This window comes from Lonchura striata, chromosome 21 (assembly GCF_050655825.1).
Source record: "Lonchura striata isolate lonStrDom1 chromosome 21, ASM5065582v1, whole genome shotgun sequence".
NCBI lineage: Eukaryota > Metazoa > Chordata > Aves > Passeriformes > Estrildidae > Lonchura > Lonchura striata.
Window position 1 is genome coordinate 8,556,708 of NC_140723.1, and position 19,222 is coordinate 8,575,929.

General features: G+C 58.1%; 4 protein-coding genes across 5 annotated transcripts; 1 reads left to right on the forward strand and 3 right to left on the reverse strand.

Moving 5' to 3' along the window:
- Positions 1–81: 81 nt before the first annotated feature.
- LOC146765681 (basic phospholipase A2 Cll-N6-like) lies at positions 82–2,695 on the reverse strand. Its single transcript, XM_085559040.1, has 5 exons — positions 1,941–2,695; positions 1,496–1,552; positions 1,207–1,333; positions 623–729; positions 82–540 (listed from the first exon to the last, which is right to left on the reverse strand). The coding sequence occupies exons 2-5, from the start codon at positions 1,533–1,535 to the stop codon at positions 419–421; spliced, it is 396 nt and encodes a 131-aa protein (XP_085415166.1). The 5' UTR covers positions 1,536–1,552; positions 1,941–2,695; the 3' UTR covers positions 82–418.
- Positions 2,305–3,177, reverse strand: LOC110472282 (phospholipase A2, membrane associated). The gene is made up of 4 exons (XM_021533818.4): positions 3,138–3,177; positions 2,731–2,875; positions 2,514–2,620; positions 2,305–2,429 (listed from the first exon to the last, which is right to left on the reverse strand). The coding sequence occupies exons 1-4, from the start codon at positions 3,175–3,177 to the stop codon at positions 2,305–2,307; spliced, it is 417 nt and encodes a 138-aa protein (XP_021389493.4).
- A 2,108-nt stretch (positions 3,178–5,285) lies between these two features.
- On the reverse strand, positions 5,286–8,015 carry LOC110472281 (phospholipase A2, membrane associated). Of its 2 annotated transcripts, XM_085559039.1 has the most exons (5): positions 7,998–8,015; positions 7,656–7,703; positions 6,812–6,956; positions 6,502–6,608; positions 5,286–5,693 (listed from the first exon to the last, which is right to left on the reverse strand). In XM_085559039.1, exons 2-5 carry the CDS (start codon positions 7,690–7,692, stop codon positions 5,548–5,550), a joined length of 435 nt encoding a protein of 144 aa, XP_085415165.1. In that variant the 5' UTR covers positions 7,693–7,703; positions 7,998–8,015; the 3' UTR covers positions 5,286–5,547. The 2 variants fall into 2 exon arrangements, with proteins under 2 accessions (XP_085415165.1, XP_077644359.2); XM_077788233.2 differs by lacking the exon at positions 7,998–8,015 and having other exon boundaries at positions 7,656–7,803.
- A 4,247-nt stretch (positions 8,016–12,262) lies between these two features.
- Positions 12,263–19,220, forward strand: UBXN10 (UBX domain protein 10). Its single transcript, XM_085559037.1, has 2 exons — positions 12,263–12,358; positions 16,276–19,220. Exon 2 carries the CDS (start codon positions 16,281–16,283, stop codon positions 17,124–17,126), a length of 846 nt encoding a protein of 281 aa, XP_085415163.1. The 5' UTR covers positions 12,263–12,358; positions 16,276–16,280; the 3' UTR covers positions 17,127–19,220.
- Positions 19,221–19,222: the final 2 nt, after the last annotated feature.

The window sequence follows — 19,222 nt, forward strand, 5'->3', positions numbered from 1 at the left end:
GTACTTCAACAGGAAACCTGTCTGAGAGGTGAGGGGTGGTCGCTGGGCTCCGCCGAGTCACTGCACGCTGGGAACCGCTGCTTTGGGCTCTCTGGTTTTATTTTGGAGCAAAGGAGGGAATTTGCTGTGAAGCAGGAAGCGGAGGGAGCGGTTAGGCTGCCAAGGGGGACGCTTCCATCTCGCCCCTCATCGGGACGAGGGGCAGGTGTCCACTCCCCCCTTGTTTTGCTGTGCTGGACATCAGATCAGCGCTGCTCCCCCTCCTCGCACGCCGTGACGCGACTTGACCGGAGGGTCCTTGTCCTCGCCTCGAAGCCAAAATGCCCCGAGGAGGAGACTGGCCAGGGCTGGGAAGCGCCGCCGGCGCCGTGCCTTCGCCATCAGCCCGGAGATGGTTTCGCAGAAAGGAGATTCTGCTTCAGCAGCGCCCGGCTCGTCCGCGGCAGCTGGCGCGGAGCTGAGCCCGGCCGCGCTGAGCCCGGCACAGCCGCGCCGCCCGCTCGCACCTGCAGGCGCCTCGCTGGCACCGCGTCCCGGAGCCTGCGGGGACCGAGAGCGCCCCTGAGACCTTCCCCGAGCGGCCCGGGAGAGGGCGGGGGTGTGGAAAGGGCCGAGCACTCACTGCAGGTGGCGATCCCTGCCCGCGGCGCAGAGAGCGGCCGGGCGGGGGCCGGGCGGCAGCGCCGCGCTGCCAGCTTGGCGTAGCAGCAGGCTCGGAGCAGGCAGCACCTGCGGGAGGAGGAGAGCCTGGGCTCGTCGGGAACCGGCCCCGGCGGCTGCTGCCCCAGCTGGCACAGGCTCTGCGAGCCGGGCGGGAGAGCCGCCAGCTCTGCTTCCCCCTGCTCTGGATCACCCAGAAGCTTCTCTGTCCTGCCCGTTCCCACGCCGAGCCTCTGCCTCCCCACGCGAGCCCTGCCGCGCATCCTGGCTTCAGGAGCGTCCCCCTCCTCTGGTGCCACCCCACGGACCAGGCAGTTGTCACTGGCACCGCCCTACCGACTCCGGGATGGAATTAGGGGTGAACACTGCATCACTTTCCTTGCTGCCCGAAAACCCGATTCCTTCCCGCTGCTGCCAAGCACCCGGGCTGCATTTCGCAAAGTTTCAGGGGGCGCTGCTGGGGTGATGCAGAGCCCCGGGGTTACCCCGGCACCAGCGTTAGCCCTCCGGGACCGGCGTTAGCCCTCGGGGCAGCGTTGCCTGTACCGATCCACTGAAGCCCTCGAGGTGCCCCATCCCCTGTAGCATCCATGGGCAGTCAGGTTTCCTACGGTGCTTCCCTCGAGTCCCGGTGTGAACGTGCGCGGGTGCTTCCCGTACGCTGTGAACACGCCTAGAGTGACCATAAAATGTGGGTTTTTTTTCTAAGTTACGTGCAGAAATGAGGCCTGGGGAACTGGGGAGGGAAGGAGGCTTTGCTGGGAGTCTCCCTGAGGAGTGCACAGGAGTTTGGGGATGAGCCTGGCTCCTATCTGTGGGCCGGGGATGCACTTACTACAGGCAAACAGCATCGTCAGCACCAGCAGGACCTTCATCTTCCTCTGACCTGGGCCTGGGAGGAGAAACAGGGCACAGGCAGCGTGGCCAGTTTGATAGGAGCTGCCGTGAGAAGCTTCCTCTGAAATCGGATCAACCCCCAGTATGTGGGGGGAGGAAAGCAGCTGTGTCCCCTCATATCAGCGTTGCTGCCTCCTGGCCGAGAAGCTGCCCCGCCACCTGAGCATCCCCCACCTGCTGTCCCACCCCTCCAGCCTTTCTCACCTCCCGTCCCCCCGCTTTTGGCCCCAGGGCACCTCTCCCCTCGCAGCGCAGCCTCGCACTGCGTTTCCATTTGGAAGCGATTTCTCTTTTCCTGCGGGCTCGGGCCGCTCCCGCTGCCTCCCCAGCATCCCCCCGTGCTTTTCCTTCCACAGCGGCGGAGCCTGGAGGGGAGTTCTCACCAGGGATCTTGCTCGCTGTCGCTCTGTCCTGCCGGGGAGAGCCTGCCCTCCGCGTCCAGCCCGCCAGCTCCAACTGGAAGCTCCAGAATGCCTCGTCTGGCCCAAACCCACGCAGTGCTACGCCCCCATCCCGGCCAGCCCCCCTCTCCCCGCGGGCTGCAGCCTCGGGTGACGCAGGGGCCGAGACCGAGTTCTTGCAAAGTTTTGGGAAGATGTCGACTGTTCACGGGGATTTCTCTCCCTGCCCAGCCGCAGCTGGAGCAGGGGACGTTGAACAAGAACATTTATTTCCGCGTTGATCTGGTGTGGTCAGCGCAGGCAGGGATGAAGGGCGCTCCCGGCGGGTCCCGCATCGCAGCTCCCATCATCGGCACAGCTGGTTGGGGTAGAACTGGTAGAGTTTCTTGTAGCTCCTGGCGTTTCTCCTCAGGCACAGCGCCAGGCTGCGGTCGCACTCACAGGACAGGAAGGCGCACCGGGAGCCCTGACCTGCGGGACGAGGGGAGCCCAGGGTCAGCCCCGGCTTTGGGGGGGATAGCACCCCCTTTTCCCCTTTTCCAGGGCCCTACTCACTGCAGGAGAGCTTGCCATGGTGCCAGTTGTAGCGGTAGAGGCGTGTCTTGGCATCGCAGTGGTACTTCAGGAGGTTTTTGTAGCAAGTATCATGCAGCTGACAGCATCTGCACAGGAGATCGATGCTTTAGGGGATGCAGTTTTCTCCCCCTCACCCCACAAATTTAAAAATATTCGAGATCGTGTTAGGGCAGGGGGTTTTAAAGTGGATTCTCACCTGTCTGTGGCATCCTTGGGCTGCCCCTTGCCCCCCAGACCGCAGTAGCAACCATAGAAGCCGTAATACAGAAGAGCATTTTTCCCTGTCACCTCTGAGATCATCCGGTGCAGCTCTAAGAGGCTCCCCTGGGCTGGGGACAAGCCTGGAGCAGGGGAAATAAGGGAGATCACGGCGATTCCCTGCCCTGCCAACAGCAGCTCCATCCCTCCAGCCCCCAAACTGGCACCAGGGTGTTAGGAATTGTAATGCAAGGGAGAGGAAATGTGTTCCCAGCTTGGCAGGGGAGAGCTCTTGCATGTCTGGGAGAGCTGGTGATGGGGAGAGGTGGAGAAATCACCAGCCTGGTCCTAATTTCAATGGATGTAACTGCACAGAGAGCCTTGGGACTGCGAGAGGACACTTACCCCACACAAACAGCACGGAGAGGATGAGGAGAGAGTTCATCCCTCTGATGGCTCCGAGAGAGGAAACCAAAACATTCTCTGTTATAGTGACCATCTCCTTTCTTTCCTTATCATCCAGGAGCAGAGATTCTCCCTCTCTCCAGGGACTAGGAGCAAAGAGAGAAGTGAAGATGCCCCTGTTGTTTCAACACAAAGCATGAAGGATGGGAAGCGATGGGAATCAGACGGGGGAGAGGTGAGAAAAAGCATTATCAGGAGAAAAGGAGAAAAATTGGATGGTTGTTCAGCTTTTGGGGGCTGCACCCACTGTTCTTCTGTGCTGGCATCACAGGCAGCATCTCCTTCAATCCTGCTTCCCACTTGCAGCACAGCTTCTGGCGAAAGGAGGGAAAGAAGAAAATCAATCCTCCATCCCCACTTACCTTGTGAAACCCTGCTGGCTTGCAGTGCCCTGCAGCCAGCTGTGCTTGCTTTATAAAGCTTGCTCCCATCAGCCTGGGTCTGCTTTGACCCAGATCTTGCTGACTGGGCTTCCCTGGAAAGGAGAAGGAGCCATCCTTCCCTTTCCGAGGAATGGCAGAAATCCCCTGACGCCCCAGCTCCGTTCCCCGTGCACGGGGTGGGTCTGGGTGGGATGAGGTGGAAAAGCAGCGTCACTTCCAGCCTGAGGAGGAAGCAAACATGCTCTTCCTCAGTCAGAGATGCCTCCTCCTCTCCCTTCCCAGCACCAAGGAGCCACATTGGGGGGAAAAGAATAGCTCTGGTTCAGGCTGGGCAGGGACACAGCAGGTTTGGGGCTTTCAAGGAGGTGTAAGGTGGTTCAAGGAGAGTTATCACTTCTTTGGGCAAAGTCTATGGGAACACTAAAAGCATCTCGAAACATGCAGTTCCCAGAGTCACAAGGTTGGGCAGACACTAGATGATTGCACCCTCACTCTCAGAGAAGCAAAATTAATATTCTGAGGTGAGAAAATTCAACTTCTCTTTATTTCTCTCTTGGTTTTTCCACCCCCTCGTTACACTGTCCTGCAGAAACCATTCAGTCATCAACTGCCCTCCTAAATTAGCACTTGCCTGATGTAAGTGGTCAAGGCTTTGAAATCTTCCTTCCTCTGTGGATGATTATTCTTTAACCCTTATTTCCAAGAGTCATGGAATCCCAGACAATTTTGGGAAGGACATTAAGGAAGGAAGGTGACTTGTCTGTGTCTTTTGTCTTGTGTGCTGGAAAAATAGGTTTTTTGTTGTCCTCCATGGACAAAGTTTTCAGCCAAGCCCTGATTCCAGCTTCGCTTTGTCTCTGGTGTCACAAGTGATGCTCCCTGGCTGGCATGTGCCTTGTGCTTTTCTGAACTGCTCATAGACCGTTAATGCTCCTCTGGTTAATTACTGCCTCGTTAATCATTTGCAATCAGTTTATGTACTCATGCTGTTTTCCCGCTTTTAGTGTGTTTGCATAACAAAATGCATTTCTATGAAGTGCTTTGTATGGAATTGTTTATAGCAGGAAATAGATATAAAAGAAGGGTTGTGTCATTCCTAGTAAAAATCCTCATGTGCCAGAAGCCAAACATCCCAGAAGATACTGGGGATACTCCTGTGAGCTCCTCCCTGTGCTGAGCTGTGGTTCAGCTTGTCCTGACTCTGCACAAGAGGAAGAGAAAAATGATACACAACTTAAAAACCCCTGTGATGTGAAGCCTCTTATTGTATTCCTGAGACTGTTTTGTTAGCGTTCCTCACAAAGCTGTTTGGATGTGCCTTCTGAGCTAGGAATTAGAAATTCATAGAATCCCAGAATCCCAGATTGGTGTGGGCTGGAAGAAGCCTTAAAGCTCATCCAATGCCCTCTGTGCCATGAGCAGGGACACTTTCCACTGTCCCAGGCTGCTCCCAGCCCTGTCCAGCCTGGCCTTGGGCAGTGCCAGGGATCCAGGGGCAGCCCCAGCTGCTCTGGACACCCTGTTCCCCGAACTTCTATCTCCACATTGGGATAGACATGGGAATTACAGCCCTGTCGGGACCACTGAAGTTTTGTGGTGTCAGGCATATGGTGTGGCTGAGGGATGCAGAAGTGCTCCCCAACCCCAGCAGCCACTGTTGCAGTGCCTGAATCTCAGCAGCCCTTAACAGAAAAACACCGTGGAGAACCAGTTTGCATCCCTTTTATTGTATCTGTTATCTGTGCTGGGAAACGGAATCAAGAGAGGAGGAAGCGACAAAAAAGAGGAAGCTGGTGTGTCTTTCCAGGAGCCGGTGGGGCTCCATCCGTGGTGTGTGTGCCCTTCTCACCCCGAGCTGCACCTCACAGGGAGCCTCGGGGGCTCTGCCTTTACCGAGCCCCCAAGCCAAGCTCTTCTTGCGGGGGAAAAGCAGCCAAAATCTGGAACTCTGTGCAGATTCGCCCTCCTCAGCACTGGAGCTTGCTGCCTTGGCATTTGAGCTTGAAGTAGAAGCGGTAGGAGCTGTTGTAGGAGTGCAGGGTGCTGGCGAAGCACGAGGCCACCGCGGTGTCACACAGGCAGGTCTCTGTCTCGCACCAGCTCTGCTCGTTACCTGCGGGGGAAACCCGGAGCCCTGCGGCGCCTTTCGGGGCCGGAGCCGCCGCGGGAAGGGGAGAGAGGAGCGTGTCCCGGTACTGGCCTCCCCAGCCTGCCCACACCCTCAATCCCCCTTTGGTGATCGCGGCGGGGCTGGGTTCAGCCGGGGGATGCTGCTCTGTGTGCCCTGCCCCGGGCTGGGTTGGCCGGGGGATGCTGCCCCCCGTGCCCTGCCCCGGGCTGGGTTCAGCCGGGGGATGCTGCCCTGCCTGCCCTGCCCCGGGCTGGGTTCAGCCGGGGGATGCTGCCCGGCCTGCCCTGCCCTGCCCCGGGCTGGGTTGGCCGGGGGATGCTGCCCCCCGTGCCCTGCCCCGGGCTGGGTTCAGCCGGGGGATGCTGCCCTTCCTGCCCTGCCCCGGGCTGGGTTCAGCCGGGGGATGCTGCCCGGCCTGCCCTGCCCCGGGCTGGGTTCAGCCGGGGGATGCTGCCCTGAGTGCCCTGCCCCGGGCTGGGTTCAGCCGGGGGATGCTGTCCGGCCTGCCCTGCCCCGGGGCTGGGTTCAGCCGGAGGATGCTGCTCTGTGTGCCCTGCCCCGGGGTGGGTTCAGCCGGGGGATGCTGCCCTGAGTGCCCTGACCCGGGCTGGGTTCAGCCGGGGGATGCTGCCTGGCCTGCCCTGCCCCGGGCTGGGTTCAGCCGGGGGATGCTGCCCCCCGTGCCCTGCCCCGGGCTGGGTTCAGCCGGGGGATGCTGCCCTGAGTGCCCTGCCCGGGGTGGGTTCAGCCGGGGGATGCTGCTGCCCGGCCCGGCCCGGCCCGTACTCACTGCAGGCGCTGTGCCCGTGGCCGGAGCTGAAGCGGTACGGGGTGAGCAGGGGGCTGCAGCCGCCCTCCCTCAGCCTCCTGTAGCAGCAGTCGTGGGCTTGGCAGCACCTGCGGGGACACCGGGTCAAGGCGCGGCCCCAAACCTCCCTCGGCAGCCCTGGAGGGCAGGGGAAGGTCCAGCCTCAAAGGTCGGGGAGAAGAGGGGGCGAGGCGCCAGCGGGACCCGGCTGGGGAGCGGTGCCAAGCCCCCGGCGCCGGGAGGCAGCCAGCGAGAGCCCTGCAGGGGGCTGGGGGCCGCTCGGGGTACTCACCGGTCGGTGGCATCCACGGGGGTCCCGGAGCCCCCGATGCCGCAGAAGCAGCCGTACCAGCTGTAGGACAGCAGGGCGCTCCTCCCCGTGGCCGCCCGGATCATCCGCTCCAGCTCCAGGACGCTGCTGCCGGCCGGGGGCAGCGCTGCGGGGCACGGGACGGGCTGTGCCGGGGCAGGGCTGGCAGCCCGCGGGCGTTCCCCGAGCCTCGCACCCGGCAGGGCCACTGCACTGCTCTGGCATTGCCCGAAACGTGCCCTTTTGGGATTTGAACCACGAGAAGCTTTATCCCCTCCTCCGGAATGATGGACTCATGGAAAGGTTTGGGCTGGAAAGAACCTCAAAGTCTTGTCTTGTTCCACCTCCTGCCATGGGCAGGGACACCTTCCACTATGCCAGGTTACCCCAAGCCCTGCCCAGCCCTGCCTTGGACACTTCTAGGAGTGGGACAGCCACAGCTTCTCTGGGCAATCTGTGCCAGGACCGTTCTCTCAGGGAGGATGGCTTTTTCAGTCTGGCTTTTACAGCCTCTGGATTTGGTCTGGCACAAGATATTTTGCCCTTTGGACTGACTCTGCCATGCTGCAAACTGCCATCCCCCATCACCAGGATCAGCCAGGGGCTTGGCACAGGCGGGAAAGGTGACAACAGGCTGGAGGGCTTCCCAAAATAAATATGGACATCAGCATCCCAAAGCTTTCCCTTCACCAAGCCTCCAGGACTGCAGCAGTTCTACACAAAAAACTAGAGAAACTGCCAGATTTAAACAAAGACATGAATTGTGCACAAAGACTCAGGGTTTACAGATGGATTCTGGCCTGGCCAGGGACAGCAGGGCACTTACCACAAGCCAGGAGCACGGCAAGGAGGAGATTCCTCATCCTGGGCTGCCCTGGAGAGGGAACAAAGATGGGTGATGATCCAGGGCAGGACAGAAGCTTCTCCAGTGCCCACAGGAGCTGGGTGCACCCGGGCAGTGCCTCAGGTGACATTCCTGTGGGTACCCAGCACTGCCAGGCTGAGTGAACCCTGGCTGTTCTGTATCCCAGTTTTGGGATGTGGGGCTTGGCAGGGATGGAGTAGCTTGTCCTGCCTGGGGCTGCTGGAGCAGCTCAGGACCTGCAGCCTTCCCCCACGCCCTGGGCTGCCTGATGAACACCAGGGCAGTGAAATCCCCTCTTCTTACCCTGCCTGGACCTGCAGCTCCAACGCTGCTAGCTCAGCGGGGTGGGTTTATATCCCTGCGAGGCCCACCCCCTCCTCTATCTGTGCTGATGGTGTCAGTTGTCCTAAGCCAGGCTTGCCTGGAACGGGGAGCTTCTCTTCCCCAAAAAATGTGAGTTTTCCCACATCAGTGAGCACCAATTCTTCCTCCATCCTCTTGCTCATCACTGAGCACGAGGCCATCTCCATCCCTGCATGAGGCCAGTGAAGGCCTTGGCCATGGCCATGGTTTTAAAATCCATGGCATTTGGTGGCTGGAGAAGTGGGACAAAAGTGGAGAACCAGTTTGCATCCCTTTTATTGTATCTGTTATCTGTGCTGGGAAACGGAATCGAGAGAGGAGGAAGGGACAAAAAAGAGGAAGCTGGTGTGTCTTTCCAGGAGCCGGTGGGGCTCCATCCGTGGTGTGTGTGCCCTTCTCACCCCGAGCTGCACCTCACAGGGAGCCTCGGGGGCTCTGCCTGTACTGAGCCCCCAAGCCAAGCTCTTCTTGGTGGGGAAAAGCAGCCAAAATCTGGGACTCTGTGCAGATTCGCCCTCCTCAGCACTGGAGCTTGCTGCCTTGGCATTTGAGCTTGAGGTAGAAGCGGTAGGAGCTGTTGTAGGAGGATGGCTCCTCAGAGGCCCTTGAATCCTTGTTTCAGCTGTAGAGGCAGCACTTTGGGCTCAGTATTTCCTCAGTTTTGCCAACTCACCCCTTGAACCCTCAAAGATGGTTTCCCTTGTCTCCTTCCTTGCGACTGCTCCCCCCAAATCCATGGCTGCATCCAAATCCAGCAGTGCCAAACTGCAAGGGAGAGCAGCAAACACCAGGATTGCAGTTCCTGAGTCTGCAGTTTTCCTGTCCTACCCCCAGGTTTTCGAGGCAAGGGGTCTGTGAAATGAAACCACCAGCAGCAAAGGCTGGAAAAGCCATGAAAACCCGACTTGCAATGCTTTGGGAATACAGTTTATTTAATTGCCATAACCCAAACAGAATGCAGAGACACGAGGGAGACAGAAAAACAGAGAAGATAAGGAACAAAAGCTGCTGTTTTCCCTTGAAACCGTGGGGCCAAGAGCAAACACAGACACAAATGCAGGTATCGGGTGATATGCAGGGCCCCACCCTCAGGGATTAACCTCACTCCTGGGGAAGGGAATTCAGGGTTGGGAATTGTAAAGAAATGACCTCCAGACTGGTCTGGAGGCAAGAAGAGAAACCTTTGTTGAAATTCCCAAGAGCCACCAAAGCTGACACTGGAAGGGATGTCACATCTCAGCCGCCCTCCAGGGTGCCAGGGCTGTCTGTCCCAGGGTTTCCTTCCCTCTAACCTTTGATTTCCTGCTGCAAGTGGAACAAAACCCCATCCAAGCCTGTTAAGGACAGGGAGTGACATCTCCCCTCTCACCATCTGCGCAAGAAACCACTCCAAAATTCCACAGTGACAACCCCAACCCCTGCTTTACTCACCTGACTTTTAAAACCAGGGCATCCCTAATAATAACTTAATAAATCCCTTTCCCACTTCCTCCACAAAATACTTCCATTGCAGAAGGTTTTCCCCACTGTGGTAGTTGTTGTCTGTGCTGCTCCTGCTTTGGCATTGCAGGCCCTCAGATCTGGGGGGAAAATTTGGGGGTTTGCTGTAGATTTTGAATAAATCTGTGTGGAAAGCATTGTCCAGAGACATAAATAGAGAGCTGGGATCATGTGGATTTGGGATCCACACGTGGTTTTAACCAAAATCCCTCATTTCAAGATCTCCCTCTCTGTGGAAGATCCACTCAGGGGAGTGCCCACATGAAGATAAGCCCTGTCTTTAACTAACCCACAAACTCGAGGGCTTAAAAACCACCTGTGGAAGTTGTTATCCCATTGGAAATGTGGAACTTCTCAGCCTTCCTATGGAGCAAGGAGAGCTGGGTATCACCCACCCATCTGTTTGCTCAGGGCCTTACCGAAGTGTAAATACCCGTGTGCTTTGATCTGCAACATTGCTAAACATCCTGGGCTGGAGTGAGCTGATAGGAAACTATTTCCCTCCTTATTTTATTTCTTTTTCGTGCACAGGTTTGCCTTGATCCTCCCACCCTGCAGGGTGGAGACCCCAAGTTTATGGTGGAAGTTTATTGCTTTTTTCTTGCTGCCTTCAATGGGCATCTCTTAGTGGGAGCAGCAGCTGCTTAAGTAGGAGTGGGTTTAGAAAGGGATTTGTGGGGAGAGATGGAAAAGGTTGGTGTTATGTGGGGTGTTCCCAGAAGGAAAACTGGCTCAGGGATCCTTGGTAGCCAGGGGGGATCAGGAGGACTCCCCGTTCCTCCCAGCTGCAGCTTTCCCAGCACAAAGAAACTTCCCCAAAAGAGTTGTTTTAGATCCTCTTGTGATCTTGTATGTAATTTTAAAAAAGTGTTTTCCTCAGTATTCATGAGTTTGGTGTTTATTTGTGTGGTTTGATGCAGTGGTCACTGGATCATGGGGAGGTTAAACCCAGTCTTGTGCTCCCATCCTGCTGCCTTTGCTCAGGAGGGGCTTTAATGCCTTGGTTTTGAACTGTTAGGGCTTAACTCCAAAGATTTGGGTCTTTCAGCAGGGTGACACTGTTGTGGTCTTGCCTAGGGGGAGCTGGAGGAATGGGAATTCCTGCTGGAGGGCTGGGACATCCCGGTACCAGGGACACCTCTGGCTGGAGTTTGTAGAGGCCCCTGAGCCACCCCCTGCTCCCCCCTCTCCTTTGTGCCCGGTGGGTCCGGCAGGACAAAACCTCCGGAGTCTTCCCAATGTCCCGGGGCTGCTCCTGTGCCGTGCCAGGCCTGAGGCCGTGCCACAGCCCTGTGCAGAGCCCACAGAGGGTCACGGCTGTCCCTGAGCCTGGGGACATCCACTGGCACATCACAGCCCTTCCCAGCCCTGGTTCCATCCACCCCGGGACAGCCTGGTTGTCCCCATCCCTGCATCCACACCGGGACATCCCAGCTATTCCCAGCCCTGGGTCCACCCTGGAACATCCCAGCTGCCCCATGCCTGGGTCTGTCCCTGGATCCATCCCAGAACATCCCAAATGTCTCCCCCCACTCTGATCCTTGGATCCATCCCGGTACATCCCAGCTATTCCACCTCTATTCCTGTCCCTGGATCCATCCCGGGACATCCCAGCTGCCCCACTCCTGCCTGTTCCCATCTCCATTCCCATCCACCCCTGTTCTCATCCCTGTTCCATCCCTGATTTCTATTCTATCCCTGTTCTCTTTCCCATCCATCCCGGTTCCCACTGATGCTCCCATTGTCATTCCTGTCCCTATTCCCCTCCCTGTTCCCATTCCCCATTCCCCATTCCTATTCCTGTCTCTGTTCCCATCCACGCTCCCGTTCCCATTCCTGTTCTCATCCCCGTTCCCATTCCCACTCCCATTCCTGTCGCTGTTGCTATTCACATCCCCATTCCCCCTTCCCATTCCCATTCCTGTTTCCATCCCTATCCCCATTCCCCCACTCCTGTTCCCATCCCTGTTCCCTGTTCCCATTCTCCATTCCCGTTCCCATTTCCAGTTCCTGCTCCCATCCCCATTCCCCATTCCTTGTTCCCATCCCAGTCCCCATTCCTGTTCCATCCCTATCCTCATTCCCATCCCCGTTCCCATTCCCATTCCCATTCCCATTCCCGTTCCCGTCCCCGTCCCCGTCCCCGTCCCCGTTCCCGTTCCCATCCCCATCCCCGTCCCCGTTCCCGTTCCCGGTCCCATCCCCGTTCCCATTCCCGCTCCCATTCCCGTTCCCGTTCCCATCCCCGTCCCCGTTCCGTTCCCATTCCCATTCCCATTCCCATTCCCATTCCCATTCCCGTTCCTGTTCCCGTTCCCATCCCCGTTCCCATTCCCATTCCCATTCCCGTTCCCATTCCCATTCCCATTCCCGCTCCCATCCCCATCCCCGTCCCCGTCCCCGTTCCGTTCCCATTCCCATTCCCATTCCCATTCCCATTCCCATCCCCATCCCCGTTCCCGTTCCCGTCCCCGTTCCCATTCCCATTCCCATTCCCATTCCCATTCCCATTCCCATTCCCATTCCCATTCCCATTCCCATTCCCATTCCCATTCCCATTCCCATTCCCATCCCCGTTCCCATTCCCATTCCCATTCCCATTCCCGTTCCCGTTCCCATTCCCATCCCCGTTCCCATTCCCATTCCCATTCCCATTCCCATTCCCATTCCCATTCCCATTCCCATTCCCATTCCCGTTCCCATCCCCGTTCCCGTTCCGTTCCCACGGGCGGGGCTGGGGACGCGCCCCCGGAAGTGCCGCGGTCGCCGCGGTAACGGCGTCGGGCGGCGGCGCGGGGCAGGTGAGGGACGGCGGGACCGGGACCGGGACCGGGACCGGGGATGGGACCGGGACCAGGGAAGGGACCGGGACCGGGACCGGGGATGGCACCGGGACCAGGGAAGGGACCGGGACCGGGACCGGGACCAGGGAAGGGACCGGGACCGGGGAAGGGACCGGGGCCAGGGAAGGGACCGGGGAAGGGACCGGGGATGGGACCGGGGATGGGACCGGGGATGGGACCGGGGAAGAGACCGGGACCGGGACCGGGGAAGGGACCGGGAGCAGGACCGGGGAAGGGACCGGGACCGGGGAAGGGACCGGGGAAGGGACCGGGGATGGGACCGGGGATGGGACCGGGGAAGAGACCGGGACCGGGACCGGGGAAGGGACCGGGAGCAGGACCGGGGAAGGGACCGGGACCGGGGAAGGGACCGGGGATGGGACCGGGGAAGGAACCGGGACCGGGGAAGGGACCGGGGATGGGACCGGGAAAGGAACCGGGGCCGGGGCCGGGGCCGGGGATGGGACCAGGGATGGGACCGGGACCAGGACCAGGGAAGGGACCGGGACCGGGGAAGGGACCGGGTCAGCTTCTGCTGCTGTGCAGCCGCGATCGGGCCGCGCTCCTGTCGCGGGCTCAGCCCCAACCCCACCCGTGGGTTCAGCCCCACCCGTGGGTTCAGCCCCAGCCCCACCCGTGGGTTCAGCCCCACCCGTGGGCTCAGCCCCAACCCCACCCGTGGGTTCAGCCCCACCCGCGGGCTCAGCCCCAACCCCACCCGTGGGTTCAGCCCCACCCGCGGGCTCAGCCCCGGCCCCGGCCGTGGGTTCAGCCCCGGCCCCGGCCGTGGGCTCAGCCCCAACCCCACCCGTGGGTTCAGCCCCGGCCCCGGCCGTGGGTTCAGCCCCACCCGTGGGTTCAGCCCCACCCGTGGGCTCAGCCCCAAACCCACCCGTGGGTTCAGCCCCAACCCCACCCGTGGGTTCAGCCCCACCCGTGGGCTCAGCCCCGGCCCCGGCCGTGGGTTCAGCCCCACCCGTGGGCTCAGCCCCACCCGCGGGCTCAGCCCCGGCCGCGGGCCCGGCTGTGGCACTGAGGGCTCTGCCTGGGGCCGTGCGCAGGGACTGAAGCCCAGGAAGTTCCACCTGAGCCCGAGGAAGAACTTCTTTAACCCCCTGGAATATGTTGCCCAGAGAGGACAGTGGTCCCGCACCGGAGATGCTGCGGGCCCGTCTCACGCAGCGCTGTGCCCTGTGCTCGGGCCGGCCCTGCTGCCGCAGGGGGGGCACGGATGAGCTGCCATCGTCCCTTGCAGCCTGCCCGGCTGCGATCCGCGCTGGGCTCAGGGCTGCGAGGCGCCCAGCTCCCGGGCACCTGCGGGCACCTGCGGGCACCTGCGGGCTCTGCGGGCTCTGCGGGCACCTGCGGGCACCTGCGGGCTCTGCGGGCACCTGCGGCACCTGCGGGCTCTGCGGGCACCTGCGGGCACCTGCGGGCTCTGCGGGCTCTGCGGGCACCTGCGGGCTCTGCGGGCACCTGCGGGCTCTGCGGGCTCTGCGGGCTCTGCGGGCACCTGCGGGCACCTGCGGGCACCTGCGGGCACCTGCGGGCTCTGCGGGCTCTGCGGGCTCTGCGGGCACCTGCGGGCTCTGCGGGCTCTGCGGGCACCTGCGGGCTCTGCGGGCACCTGCGGCACCTGCGGGCTCTGCGGGCACCTGCGGGCTCTGCGGGCTCTGCGGGCACCTGCGGGCTCTGCGGGCACCTGCGGGCACCCGCGGGCTCTGCGGGCACAGCCCTCGAGGCCGTGGTTCCCCATCCCGCCCCTCCGCAGAGCCCCTGCTTCAGCCTCTCCCCTCTCGCATCTGCCGGGCTGGGGCGGTGCAGACACTCGCGGAGAGCCCCGCCAGGGCTTCTGCCAGCTTGCTTGGCTGGGGGTTCATCCCTGGGAGTGGCAGCGTCTCGGGGATATTTCTAAATGCTCCCATGCGCTTGGGAGTTCTGCCTCAATGCGTTGTTGCCTTGGAGTTTATTTGTTAGCGGCAGTAAGGGGGAGGTACGGCCCCTGGATCTCCCACAGGTTCCCGGGAAGCTGGGATGGGCCACCTGGGGAGTGTCCCTGTCGCCTGGAGGCTCGGGAGGGACACGTCTGCCAGCTGGGCTGCCAGGGCGTGCTGGGACTCTGCCTTGGCCGTGCTGAGCTGGAGGAGAAATGAAATGTTAAATAACAATCACACCCCTGGCAAAGTGCCACAGGGGCTGTTCTCTCTGTTTGGTTTAGAATAGAATCCCAGAAGAGTTTGGGTTGGAAGGGAACTCAAAGATCATCTTGTTCCACCCCTGCCATGGGCAGGGACGCCTTCCCCTGTCCCAGGCTGCTCCCAGCCCTGTCCAGCCTGGCCTTGGGCACTGCCAGGGATCCAGGGGCAGCCACAGCTGCTCTGGGCACCTCTGCCAGGGCCTGCCCACCCTCACAGGGAAGAATTTCATCCCAAGATCCCACCTAACCCTGTCCTCTGGCAGTGGGAGCCATTTCCCCTTGTCCTGCACTCCAGGCCCTTGCCCACAGTCTCTCTCCATCTTTCCTGTTGGCTCCTTCACAGTTAGGTCACCCTGGAGCCTTCTGTTCTCCAGGCTGAACAATCCCAGTTCTCCCAGCCTTTCCTCACACTGGAGCTGCTCCCTCCCCCCCTCTGCTATCCTGGTGCCTCCTCTGGACTCTCTCCAGCAGCTCCACATCCTTCCTGTGCTGGGCCCCAGGGCCGGGGCAGCTCTGCAGGTCGTTCTTCTCCCAGAGCTGCTCTTCCTCCCTCCTCCCCCAGGTGTGCCTGGGATGGCCCCACGCCCTTGGCTTTGCTGCACTCCATGAGGTTTGCATGGAGCAATGCGCTGCTGGGGTGCCAAACAGCAGCTGAGTGTGACTGTGCCATTTCTGGAGAATGCCAAGCACCTTTTCCCCCCTTGGTAAATGCTGTCACAAACCCCACAGGAACAGAAGAGGAGGTTCCCTGTGGCACTTCTCCAAAACATTGTGAGGTTGTGACCCAGTGGCTGGGCTGTGTGTCCTGGCATAGCTGAGAGCTCCAAGCACAGCTTCCTTTGGGAAACATGCAGCAGAACGTGGCTTCCCCCTCAGTGGAGGTTGTATGACAGAATCATGGAATATCCTGAGCTGGAAGGGATCCACCAGGATCATCCAGTCCAACTCCTGGCCCTGCACACACCCCAACAATCCCACCCTGGGCATCCCTGGGAGCCTTGTCCAAAGGCTCCTGGAGCTCTGGCAGCCTCGGGGCTGTGCCCATTCCCTGGGGAGCCTGGGCAGTGCCCAGCACTATGGGGGATGAACCTTTCCTGATATCCACCTAAACCCCCTGCCAGAGCTCCAGCCATTCCATCAGGTAAATCATTCTCTGTTAAGCAGCTTTTGGTCACTGGAGAGTCAGAACAGGTTTCTGTGTATTGAATCAGGGTTTTTTCAGTCTCAGTGGTCTTGAAATACCTTTAAAATATGAAGTGAAGTCAGTCTTATCCCAAAATCTAAAACAGGAACTGAATCTGCCACTGCAGGAATAGTGAAAATACCAGAGCTGTGCTCTGAGCTTCACTCATCTCCCATTTGCTCTGAGTTTCCAGCTTCAGAAGAAAGAAATTGTTCCTTCCATCAAAAACTTAGAGTCAGTGGCGAAAGGCACAACTCCCCAAAGCTCTGGGTCAACTTCACACAATTCCTGCCAGAGCCAGTCCCTACAAATAACCCACCTGTCACCTCTGGGACTCAGCCCTTACTGCAGCGCAGGGTTGCAGTGGTTCCCATGTGATGCCCATGCAGTGACACCACACTTTTGTTCTGTCATTTCCTGATGTGCAGCACGGTGTGGGAGCCTGAAGTCTCCCGGCCAGTTCCTGAAACTTCTCCCTCTGCTCTCTGCCCACAGGTGCGATGGCCACAGCGGCTTTCCAGGACTCGGCACCAGCTCAGCTCTGCTTCCCCCTGGGCACAGCCCCCCTGCCGTGGGCCAGCACCATCACCATGCACGTCTCCAGGCCCAAATCTGCCAAGGGACAGAGGCCAAGCTTGAGCCACCGTCAGGGCACGGAAGCCTGTCCGTGCCACGTGCCACCTTCCCCGCCAGCAGCCTCTCCTCGGGAATTAGTGAAGAACCGCAGAGCACCGCTCAGCAAAGCGGCCTTCCCACCTGCCCAGGTGTCTCCTGAGGAAATCCCAAAGCTCCTGCAGCAAGTGCCTTTGAAGAGCTCCTCCTCCCTGAACAAGTACCGGGTGCTCCCCTCCATCAGCCCGAAGGGCGCAGGGGGCAGCGCCGTGGAAGCGTTGACTGAACGGACCAACCGGCTGGAAGTGAGCGAGGGGCAGGAGGATGCTCCAAAAACCATCCAGACTTTGTCTGAAGGACAGGAATTTGCCAGCGCGCTGTCAGGAAGCGGCATTCCCACTGAAGAGAGCTCACACGTGCCCTGTGCCCCCGAGCAGTGGGGAGGGCAAGCGAGGCAGGAGAGCCTGGAAGAGCCGCACGTGCTGCTCGCTGTCCGATCTCCCTCCGGGCGGAGGTTTGAGCACCTCTTCAAGCCCCGTGACAGCCTCCAGACAGTCCTTGCCGTGGCAGGACAGAAACTGCTGGCCAGTTACCAACACTGCAGCGTTGAAACCATGGAGGTGCCCCGGAGGAGCTTCTCTGACCTTACAAAGTCCCTGCAGGAGTGTGGGATCCCCCCCAAGTCCGTGCTGTGCATCCGGCAGGACGAGCAGCACGGTGCAGCAGATCTTTAGGCACACAGAGACACCGTGGATCCTTCTACTCAGTGGGGTGCATTGCTTCTTCCAAAAAACTGAATCTGATGCTTCCAGCACGTTTCTTCTTAATCTTCTATCTCCCACAAAATCCCCATCCAGCAGAGTTACGGATATGTAATAGTACTTGAAATAGTATTTCAGAGAATAGTTCTTTCAGGTGCATAAACCTGGTTCATACAGAACAGCCTGTGCCATCACAAATTTCTGCCTCAGCACCACCAACCTTCAACCTTTCTGGTTTGTTGAAGTTGCTGATGTTCTTTGAAAACTCAGGTTTCCAAGACTTCTCCCCTTGTCCTTTTCTGTGTTTTGGGAAGGTACCACTTCTCTGGGTGCAGAAGCACCATTTGGAAGGTAGACACAGAACTGGTTTAGCTACAGGACCACCTCCAGTAGCTTATCATTAGCCTAAACGTCTTCTCAAGAGACTGAAAAGGAGATCAAACTCCAAACACATCTGGAAATAACAGTAATAACACACAAATGAGTTATTGTAAAGTATTACATTGCAAGACTGATTGTAAAATACCTGTGAGGGCTCAGGTTTTTCTGGGTAACCTCAGTCCAGCTCTTAACTGTGACTAAATCATATTTTTAAGAACAAAGAATTATTATTTTGGCTATCTTGGGGAGCAACAGGATTTTCTCCTTGGTTTTCCTTCTCTTATTTGGCTCATGTGGTCCACAGGTAAGAAGAGATGGATAGTTAAGGGACGTTACAGATAATTCCAATTAACCCCTCTACACTGAACTTAGTCCAAGAAGCAAGTGCTGTTTTGGGAATTTTTAAATAAGGTATTAATGGGAATTGGCTGAAGGAGTGAGCCATCTTTTACTTAACCATCATTAAAAGGCTGGTTGGGTGACTTAGCAGGATTAGGCAAATACAATGTGCTTGTGCTAAAAAAGAGAAATATCTTCTATTTCTAATGGAATTTCAAAGGCAGTAATTTTTAATCTTTAACAATGGACCACTTGCCACACAGATGAGTGAGTTTAAACGTTTTGAGGCAAACCAAATTTGCTTTGAAGCTCAGTGTAAGTGCCAAAGCAACTTGGCACAGGAGCACAAACACAGCAGGAGCAGAAAGCTGATTGCTGGTGCTGGCTGTGAGTGTGGCACCTGATGCTAAATCAATGTTCAGAGCCCAGCAGCTTTGTAAAACCAGTATCTGACAGAACAGGGTCCCTGCTGCTGTTGGTGATGGGAATCACTCAGCAGCAGTCCCAGACACCAAAACACGTGGATGCCTTCAACAGAACCACAAGGTATTTCACTTGGTTTCAGGAAAAGGGACTATTTTCCATGTTTCCTTCAGTATTAGGTGGTTAATTCCTTATTTCTGCCTGTTGTGTATACTGTGTTACCCCTACATTTCAGAGTGTTCCCATCCTGTGTTAAATAAAACCTTTTAGGCTGAAACTTGAACTTCAAATGATTTACATGAGCTGAAGTTTATCCATCACTCCTGCTCTTAAGAAACCTTTAATTTGATGGAAAATACCTCAGGGGCTGCCCAACTCAGCCTTTGGATGGTCACCTGCCCTCCACACCACCTTCCTGACGTTTCTGTCCGTGTCCTGTGCTCAACACAAGCTTGCAGCCAAGGAGGAAGCACTTCTCATCAGTGCCAAGCTGTGACAGAGCCGGGCACCACCAGGCAGCTGTGAGAGCACGGGGGCTCTGAGCAAGAACAGAACAGACAGTTCACAGTGAGTTTCTCATGCTGCAGGATGTTCCTCCTGATAAAGCTGAGTTTGCTTCTAATCACCTCACCCAGGCTACAGCATCTCCAAAGATGGGCAAAAAACATCAAGTCTTGATCTAGGCAAGCACAGTGCAGGGAAAACACCTCTTTTCTCCCTCAGTTCTCCTTCTCTTCCCTTCAGAACTGTTCCGGGAAGATTTTAGCAGCAATTGTAAGTTCCAGCACAAGAAGCATGGGGGAAGAACAACATTTATCTGACTTCATTTATTGTGTGGCATCATTTAACAAACTTCTTTGTGGGGATCTTTTAAGAATTTCAGCATTAAAATTCATTCTGTCACAAATACAAAACTTATCAGGACT

Coding starts and splice junctions, on each gene's coding strand:
- UBXN10 (XM_085559037.1), top strand. CDS start 16,281: ATGGCCACAGCGGCTTTCCAGGACTCGGCACCAGCTCAGCTCTGCTTC.
- LOC110472281 (XM_077788233.2), bottom strand. CDS start 7,803: ATGTCACCTGAGGCACTGCCCGGGTGCACCCAGCTCCTGTGGGCACTG. Junction 6,957..7,655: donor TGCCGTGCTCCTGGCTTGTG/GTAAGTGCCCTG, acceptor CGTGCCCCGCAG/CGCTGCCCCCGGCCGGCAGC. Junction 6,609..6,811: donor CCCGTGGATGCCACCGACCG/GTGAGTACCCCG, acceptor GTGTCCCCGCAG/GTGCTGCCAAGCCCACGACT.
- LOC110472282 (XM_021533818.4), bottom strand. CDS start 3,177: ATGAACTCTCTCCTCATCCTCTCCGTGCTGTTTGTGTGGG. Junction 2,621..2,730: donor CCCAAGGATGCCACAGACAG/GTGAGAATCCAC, acceptor TCTCCTGTGCAG/ATGCTGTCAGCTGCATGATA. Junction 2,430..2,513: donor CCATGGCAAGCTCTCCTGCA/GTGAGTAGGGCC, acceptor CTCGTCCCGCAG/GTCAGGGCTCCCGGTGCGCC.
- LOC146765681 (XM_085559040.1), bottom strand. CDS start 1,535: ATGAAGGTCCTGCTGGTGCTGACGATGCTGTTTGCCTGTA. Junction 1,334..1,495: donor GACGATGCTGTTTGCCTGTA/GTAAGTGCATCC, acceptor TGGTCACTCTAG/GCGTGTTCACAGCGTACGGG. Junction 541..622: donor GGCAGGGATCGCCACCTGCA/GTGAGTGCTCGG, acceptor CGGTCCCCGCAG/GCTCCGGGACGCGGTGCCAG.